At 39.1% G+C, this 9,359-nt stretch overlaps 1 protein-coding gene across 1 annotated transcript in view; it reads right to left on the bottom strand.

The window, feature by feature from the left end:
• The window catches only part of LOC103362780 (piezo-type mechanosensitive ion channel component 2), a 50,646-nt gene that overhangs the window by 33,605 nt on the left and 7,682 nt on the right, over positions 1–9,359 (bottom strand). Inside the window, exons 3-15 of the mRNA XM_008289263.1 lie at positions 8,389–8,490; positions 8,130–8,175; positions 7,279–7,438; positions 6,982–7,195; positions 5,387–5,600; positions 4,547–4,712; positions 2,970–3,068; positions 2,421–2,553; positions 2,087–2,244; positions 1,072–1,338; positions 632–740; positions 359–480; positions 17–76 (exon numbers count right to left, since the gene is read on the bottom strand). Of these exons, the coding sequence (XP_008287485.1) occupies positions 17–76; positions 359–480; positions 632–740; positions 1,072–1,338; positions 2,087–2,244; positions 2,421–2,553; positions 2,970–3,068; positions 4,547–4,712; positions 5,387–5,600; positions 6,982–7,195; positions 7,279–7,438; positions 8,130–8,175; positions 8,389–8,490 (1,850 nt within the window). The remainder of the gene's footprint in view (positions 1–16; positions 77–358; positions 481–631; positions 741–1,071; positions 1,339–2,086; positions 2,245–2,420; positions 2,554–2,969; positions 3,069–4,546; positions 4,713–5,386; positions 5,601–6,981; positions 7,196–7,278; positions 7,439–8,129; positions 8,176–8,388; positions 8,491–9,359) is intronic.

The raw sequence follows: 9,359 nt of genomic DNA, 5'->3' as shown, positions 1-9,359 counted from the left end.
CCAGGAAGTTACTAACCTGGTAGAGAACAACACAGAAGAGGAAAAGGACGATGTAGAGGATTTTGTAGACGACCACCTGAAGGAGTAAAAACATGATGAGGTGAATTTAAATAAAATCAGATACAAGGATTAGGTTTTTTTAAATTACTTTGACCTGTAAAAAAAATGTAGCAAACAGTTTTGAGACTGCATACACGTATTATTCAGATTTTTCTAAATAACTTTTACTAGTATCTACGAAAATATACAATATATTACCATACAAGTGAAGGGCAAACAAGCACAGACATACTAAATAACTACTTTTCTTGTTTGATTAGACGACATCTTACAGGCTACATTGTTAAGCCTGTCATACCTTTCCAGAGAAGCTGATCACAAAGAACATGGAGCAGCAGAAGAGGATCCAGTATTTCACCAGCATGCCCTTCACACCTGAGATCAGCATGGCTACCAGAGGGGAGGGCTGACTTTCCTCAGCTGGCAGGGAGGAAAAAGGTGAAAGAAAATGAGAGTAGGAACAGCAGAGGAAAGCTGTCATTCACACAGGTTTTACATTGCTCCAAACTACATGATATTTTTACAACACAGGAGCCGTGATCTTTAGAGAAGCAACCAAAAAACACATTACGTGGCACAACTTTGACGTCGTCCAGAGATTCGGCCTTCATGCTCTGCTCCTCCTGTCGCTCCTTCAGCTGCTGACGAAACATCAGCCAGAAACTGAAGCTGTAGAAAACCTGAAGAGAATCATGGGCACAAAATACAGAAAGTAGGGCACATGAACAGGTTTGATTCAGGGTCTCAGAAAGATGTATAACTGCATAACTATCTGACAGAGGCAGACCAGCGTTTTTTTGAATGTTGTTTCTTCTTTTGTTATCTGGAAATATAATCTGACAACATTCTTCAAACATCCTCTGAATGTTAAAACGTTCTTTCTTCGTTAACTTTTAACCTCAAAGGAACATTATTGGATATTATAAATATTCTTACAACATTCTTCGAGTAACATGTTTTTCTTAAACATAATTAGAACGTGTAGGTAATGTTAGCCAGTGTCGTGGGAACCTTTGCCCCCAGGTGGACGCAGGGTGCAGGATGGTAGCTGTTCAGGTCGAAGTCCACGATCACGGCCGGCGGCAGACCCGGGTACAGCTCGGCCCGGCTCAGACGCAGCCCGCTCAGGAAGCCCAGAACCACCAGGACGGTGCCGTAGATGGCGAGGAAAGGGGCGGACATCATGGCGTAGCGCCGCCGGTCCCGCATCATCCAAATGATGCAGGACCACACGAGCAGAGCGAAGGTCAGCCAGTTGTTGTAGGTGATGCTCCACACCTGAACACACGAACACACACACTGGATATCAGGACACTGTCACAGCCTTCTTGTTGTTTTTGCTCCGCTGTTAGGCTCCAGGAAGTAGTAATGCTCACTTCTTGTTATATTCAATGAACTGAGAAATTATTATTAGAGTACCAATAATGAAAAGAGAGTCATAAATGTGCAAACAAATCAGTGTTACTTTGGTCCAGAGCCTTGTACTGTAACCTGCTTTATTATTGCATCTTTTCTGAAGCCCGGTCCGTCTCCTGCACGGCTCCAACTAATACCTGAACACTTCTCATCTTATTTAGAACTCTCTCAGGACCTTCCTGGCTCAGATTGGGCCTTTGAGAGAGACTGTAGATACCAAATTAGATCACATCCAGGAAAAACAGTGAGTCTGCTTCCATATTTGAGAGAAATCTGTGTGTTTTCCAGTTATTTCTGACCATTTGATAGATAAAAATGCTCGTGTAAAATAGACCACAATTAACAAGACTGCCTAAAAATCTGAATTTGTATTACCAATTCCTTTTATTGTGGTATTGGTTATTTTCCTTTGGTTTTGGCTGGAATCTCATTGTGGTTGACCCTGAAATATCCTCTTTGCCAGCAAAACCCTGATTTTGTTTGTAATCTCTGTGACCTACATCAAAACCAACTTTTTCAGAAATCTCTGCTCCTCTGTTGACCACATAAAAGGTTACTAAAAGAGTTGCTACACAAAATCAAAGAAAAAGTTTTAGTATTTGTACTTTACCATCATGATGATGAGGGCGCTGACGTAGCTGTGTTTCTGCACCAGCCTTCCAAATATGACCAAACCACTTGGACCTGACGGAGGAGGCGGCGTCTCCGTGTGACTCGGTGGGACCTCCTCACTCTTCTCCTCCATTTCTCTCTCGCTTAAGAGAGAATCTGGTACAGGAGAGACAAAGTAAGGGATGTAATGAAGAGCTTGTTTTAAAGAAAGTCATAGCAACTAGAGTAAAAAAAAAACTCAGACCATGTACAGCTCATAATGTGTCTGCTTCTTAATAGAAAGTATGCACATGTACAGTATTGCTGAAGTTTCTTATTTAGAAAGTGTTTACCATTGGACGGTGAGTCTTTGCCTTCATAATGTGGTGGAGAGTAACAGTTTGTGTAGCCTGCACCTCCTAACAGACTTCCAAGATTGTTGCTGCGGACGTCTTGCCAGGAGGTTGCCGTCATTAGAATCATTGGCTGGAGAAGGAGAGCAGAATATAGTGTAAGTTTAGATCTGAGAAGAGAGAAACAAGTGAAATATCCACCAACTTTATAAATGATTGAAGATCAATCAAATTTACACTGAGCATCGGCGTGCCTCACCTCATCCTGGTGCGTAAACTGAATTTATCTTATTGCTCACCTCATCAGGAAGGTAGGTGTCTTCATCTGTGCTGCTTAAAAGCTAAAACAAGAGAAAACCCTGACTTGAATTGTGTATTTTGGATTGCTGATGTGTAGATTAGCAGTGAAACAGCAGGAACACAGTTTGCAGATGTTAAGCTATTATCTACAGCGATTATCAATACTCGTAGAAAGAAAAAACACATTCAAATTTGTTTTATGACTCAAGAATATAATTAAGAATGGCAGCATCCATGTTTGTAGGTTACCTCTTGTTTGTCGCCTGAGATGTAGATGACTCTGGAGAAGCTTGGAGGAACCTCTGGACTTTCCACCGGACTCTCACACTCCTCATCAACTGCAATATCCTGAGAGGCAAAACGGCTAATTGAATTTAATTAATGCCATCTGTGTAAAGTACTTTAGGTCTGCAGTAACAGAGAACCACATGCAGTAATAGTAAAACTTTCACGTGTAGCATTAGAGTAGCAGGTGCAGTATTAGTAGTATACAGGTACTAAATCCTCCAACATTAATAAGCGGAAATAAGTGGAAAGCAGTGGAAATTAGCCTAGTTCTCCTGGGGATTAAAACACACAGCTTTGTGTTGCTTCTGACCACCCAAAATCTGATAAAATATGTTGACTATGCTGACTGGTGAGGGGAAGATAATCATGTCTTTCTGTCATATCGATGGCAACCCAGAAGTAAAAGTTAGAGCAACATCATCAGTGACCTGTATTAGTAGCATTTAACCCTATTCAGGACTTTTGGGGTCTTTTGGACCCTGGGCCATTTGGTTTAGGTGACAGCTATTGTTTTTTGGGTTTTTTTATCATTGTTGAAGATTTTTTTTTTTTAATAATATAAAAAGAGGGACATTTGTCATGCATTTGGAACCAAAAATACATCAACTTATCATAAAGTGTATTTAACATAGTATAAAAGTCTGTAATGAATATCAACAAATATTTTTCACATATTTTTTCTTGGGAACCAATGGACCCTGAAAGTTCTTCTATGTATGGAAACATGAAAGTCCTGAAGTAGTAATCGGTGAAAAGTTCCTCAGTACATTTACTGAAGTACTGCACTTGTACTTTGCTTGAGTATTTCCACTCGATACTACACTCCGCTACACTACAGAGAGAAATATTGTACTTTCTACTCCACTGCATTTATCTGACAGCTTTAGTTCATTTTAGGATAAAGATCTCACACAATTAATAACATAACACACTTTAAAAGAATATACCAGTGATTTTTTTGTCTTTCTGACATTTCACAACAAGCAGTGTGTAGTCGGGGTCACATTTCAGAGGACTCTAATTGTTAACAGCTCTATCACAGTTTTCTTTTTAAAGTTCTTACTTCATTTTAATACATTTAGAAATGATCCAATATCGCACCAAAAATCAAAGAATATAGAAAAAAAAAGTCCACAAATTGAAAACACATGTACGTTTTAGAACTTCTTCTGATGACGACCCCTCAGATTTATTTCCTGTCCCTGTATATAAAACTGTATATAAAGTGGTTCAAACTATCTCCGCCTGCAGCAGCTACAACAGTAACATGATACACTGATCACATAAATAACTTCATGATCTCGTATATAATAATACATCAGTGAAAGAGATCAAAATAATACTTTAACTTTCATGCTTTAACTGCATTTTGCTTAATAGGCTTGTTACATTCAAGACTATCACTTGTATTGGAGTATTTTAACTTTGTTGTATTGGTACGTTTACTTAAGTTAAATGATCTGAATGCTTCTTCCACCACTGTGCGTAACCCTGTTTGAACTATCCTTCTTCTGACCTAATCTCAAACAAACACCAACCTCCTCCGTGATGTGAACCCATTTGTGCAGCAGAGCCACCAGTGTGTAGTAGAGCAGCAGAAGAACCAGAGGGTTGATGAAGTCGGGCCAGCTGACATGTGGGTGCAGACCGAGAGAGTGCGGGCTGGAACTGCTGGTTCTGATCACTCCGGTCATACCAAACAACCTGGGAAGAGGTGTGGCGTGAAGATAAACAGGAAGGATTAAAGGAGAGAACCTGAGAAACAAGAATAAATGTGAGGATAGTAAAGAAAAGAGGGCAAAGGACATAAACCAGCTCCGAAACGGAAAAAGAACAGATTCTAAAAATTCACAAGCCTAAATAAATAAATAGAAATTTTACTAAAATAGACAGAAATAAAATATTAGCAATAAAATATAATTAATATTAAGCTGATTCCTTGGAAAAAATATTTATTTTCTCAATTCGACACCTGCTCTATGTGAACGCTTTGAAATGTGATAGATGCTGTGTGAATTGATGTAATTGAAGGGAAAGAAGAAAAAAAATCTGTTAATTTTTAATTGTATTTATTGGCAAAACTGATCAACTCAATGACTGGATTCTGCTGGAGACGCTCCTTCTTTTAAAATGTTTGTCATTGTGTTCAGCAAGCAACAGGAAAAAAGGGAAGTCAGCCGTTTTTATTGCTAATATCTTAATACAAGCATCATATATTTAATATTTTTGATTTTATTCTAAGTGTACTTTTGTATTTCAAGTCTTGCCTCTTAATATGCTCTGTTAATATCTAGTTATTGCAACTTGTGAATTTCCCAGGTGAGGCATCAATGAACTAATTTAGTCTTATCTCGGTCAAATCCTATGTTTTATTCTACCTGGCGAAGACGTCCTGTGGTGGTATGAGCTCCTGGGACAGGGGCAGCTGATAGAGGTAAAGGGCCAGCAGATGTCCTCCGCTGAAGATGGCCATCATCACACACAGGGAGCTGAATAGCAGCATGCTAATGGAGCGGCTGAATACCCACCACCACACCAGTCCGAGAAACGCCCCAAAGTACACTCCTGAGGTGAGGGAGGGCAGCGTGATACCTGTAGACACACAGTACGACAGGCCGAGACAACAAAAGTCAGTCCAACCGCAACAATTACAAGTCGATCTCAAAATGATCACGTCTAGATCCTAGAACCCTGGCAGCACACTCCGAGTTCTAAGTACACATCAGTCAGGTTTTAGAGAAAGATAGAGCATTATTACTGCTGCCACTTATGTTTTGAATTATATTATTTCAGATTTAGCATCTGACACAGTCAATCACGACCTCGCAGTATTGGTTTAAATTTAAATTATTTTTAATGGTTTTAACGTTACCTCGTAGACAACAATGTGTGGCTATTAGAAATGTTAAGTTAGAATTTGTTAAAATTGAAAATGGCGTCCCTCAAGGTTTAATTCTGGGTCCTGTGGTGTTTACTTTTTTAAATACATAACATCGTCTCCTCTGTATCTGGTTGTAATGTACATCTCTATGCTGATGATGCAGTTTTATACTGTGGTCTGAATACTGTACATTCTTCTTGCTGAGCTACATGTTGCACTAAATAAACATAAACTGGCTTTAATGCGGAGAAAAAAGCAAATTCATGACCTTCACCAAAACCAAAAATATTCAATCTGGTCATCTCTACTGTGAGTGGCATAAATATATTTTAAAAAGGTAAAAATTTAGATCAATGAGAGGCTGACATTTAAATATCACGTGTCTAAGCTTGTAATTAAAATCCAAAACTTTTCTACTTGTATGGAATCATGGTTATATTTTATACATGCGTGCATCAGCAGCAACTTTTAAGCCTTGAACAGTATTTCTCTGCATGAAGATTTACTACCCGTGATCATTGTGAGCTGCATGTTAAGAGGGTGGGCCTCACTTTGTGTAAGGCGTGATAGACACTTGATTTTATTTATTTATAAGGCTCTTACTTGTTTTTTACCCTCTTACATTACATCATTACTTACTGCTTTTAATGTAGGCTCTTATCAAACACACTCAAATGGATGATGGATGATGCTGATGGTGGTTTTACTGAGCTTGGAAAATCAAGTTTTACTCACTGGGCACCTTTAACCTGAAATAACCCGCAGAACAATCTGTAAAGTTTGACTCATTTTTTATCCTTTGGGTAATTTAGGTTGTTAATTTCCTTTCATTTTACATCCAGCTGCTTTAATATTGGTTTATTCCTTTGTGTTTAAATCATAAATGCTCTGATTATTTTCATTATTTCATCAACTTTGCCTTTTTAACACTTCTTTTGTTTCTTACACGGTTCCATTGTTACTGAGGCCTCAATACCTCAATGTATGTATACAAGTGTAAATAAAGGCTGACGGGAATGAATGAATGTGACAAAACATGACATTATAAAGCTGCAGCACATGTGCATGCACACAACAGCTGCTGTTTCGTACCTGCCAGCCCCAGCAGTAGAGTGACCACCACTTTTCCTGCTGTGTTCATGATGGCCGACAGCAGCAACCTCAGTCCAGCTGCAAACACTATGAACTTCTGGACAAACTGCGGCGGTCCGGTCTGAACCGGCACCGTGGTCTCATCTGAGCTGTCAGAGGACGAACCCTCGGTGTCGCTTCCTCCTTCTGACTCCGTGTCAGAGGTTTCCACATCCTACAAAAAAGTCAGACTAATATCAGTGTGTATTATGAAGGAAATGCAGTGTTTCAGCATTGCATTGAGGAGTGTGTGGTCACCTCGGGGTCAGTGGGGGGGATTCCATTTTCATGGAGGTTGACTTGGGGAGCTGGACGTAAGAGTTTTTTGCACAGCCTCAGAACAAACAGGGAAGAGACGACGACGCCCACGTCTGGAGCCAGGAGACGCACAATATTCCCAGCGTCGACCGAGCTGAATCTGGAAATACATTGTAAATCTGATCGCCACTGATCTCCAACAGTTTGCTGCCTTTATGTTTTATTTGCAGCATTATGTTAGTAGTCCTGCTTCACCATGAAAATATAACAAATTAAATGCTGGTGGATGGCGAAAAGGTGGATTTCGTACTGAACTGATACAACAGAGCTAAGTGAACCTAACAGCTGTGAGGAAAACAGGAAAAGTTGGGCTTTGGAAAATGGTGAAAAACAAATGCATTAAGGATGATATTTTGATGTTTTTGAAAGCAAACTCAACAAAGTCGGGCTGTAGATTAATTTATTAGATTTTAGTTAGATTTTACTCCTCTTAGAAATAATTTCATTTATTAATTTCTCTATGTATGCACTTATTTGCATATGTTAGTCTATCTGATGTACAGTTTCTTACTTCATTTTTTAAAATCAATTTCTTATTCTGTTTTTATATAAATCTGACTTCTATTTCTATGTCTATCTCCATCTCTACTTTCATCCATCCATCCATCATCTATACACCGCTTAATCCTCACTGGGGTCATGGGGGGATGGAGTCTATCCCAGCTGACTCAGGGCGAAGACAGGGAACACCCTAGACAAGTACACTATTTGTATAAAAAGTGCTACATAAGTAAAGTTTGATTCATTGATATGCTGCTCAAAGTTATGAAAGTTCAAGTGTGCTTCCATACCTGACAATGCCGAGGTGGTACAGGACATCTTCCCAGATACCACTAACTGTAAAAAACAAATAAACAGTCATCAAACTAAAAACAAAATTTGTTTTCTTAAAGGCTAAAAGCTTTACATTTATAGGAAACATTCATTTCTCACAGCTTACAGTGTGTTTCCATGCTCTCATTTCACAATCAAACAGTATTTATAGTCCTCTTTGACATCTACTGCCAGGAGTGGTGACATTTTATTTGATTGCTAGGCGTGTGGTTTTACCGTGCGGAGGGATGTAGGCGAAGGGGATCTGCATGAAGCACTGCAGGCCCAGGAAGATCACACTGGTGTAGATGATCGTCAGCAGGAACTGGCCTGTTTTACCTGAAGAGAGCAGCGAACAAAAGTGAAAGTGAAGGCAGTAATTTCAAAGTCACGCCACTGATTGCTTCTGAACAAACTGTACACATGGTCAGCATTATCAGGCAGAGTTTGTTAACAGTTGTTGGGTTTATTCTGCAACTATTTGTGTCTAAATTGTAGCTAACCTTTTCTTGATTTCAGATTTCATAAGTTGGATAAACAAGTATTTAGAGTATTTTAAAACTTGTTGTAAACTATGTGCAGGACTCCATACTGTGACTATTTAGCTGCATTTTGTGGCCATTTTTGGAGTCGGTGCTACAACATTTTCTCACAAAGATCCCCAGTGTGACTTCTGAATATAATGCTGTGCAAGACATCACATACCTGTGTCCATAACATAAACGTGGACACTTGTTTGGCCTTTTGGGGGTAATAGAACAAAGTGTCAATTCTTTTCTCAAAAGACATGATCATTCAGACCATCTTGTGCCACTCATGTGCCCAAGTTTCTGATGAAGACAGTTCGAGGAATCAGCAGCTGATCTCACGCTGAAAAAGGCAGATCTTCTCTTTCACACAGGAATGGCTTCAATGGGTTGAGATATTGCAAAGAAGAGCAATGTTATGCTTTGCATGTGCTGATCTTGGTGTGGAATAACATTTTCGACACAGCTATAAACTTTACACATGAAATATAGCATGAAGCATAAATAAACAAGGCCTGTAGCTTAGTAATTTTCTCTCCTACAGAATGACTTCACATTGACAGTTTTACCTTTTTTACCACATGGATGGATGGATAGTCTTGGTGAATGTCAACTTCTGACTTTAAAAAACGTTTTTAAAAAATTCTCTCATTATTCTGGCATTTAGCAAATATAAATAAT

Source organism: Stegastes partitus, unplaced genomic scaffold (genome assembly GCF_000690725.1).
Source record: "Stegastes partitus isolate 25-593 unplaced genomic scaffold, Stegastes_partitus-1.0.2 Scaffold601, whole genome shotgun sequence".
Taxonomy (NCBI): Eukaryota; Metazoa; Chordata; class Actinopteri; family Pomacentridae; genus Stegastes; species Stegastes partitus.
Note: the sequence above shows the minus strand (reverse complement) of the source record. Positions and strands in the feature narration are given on the sequence as shown.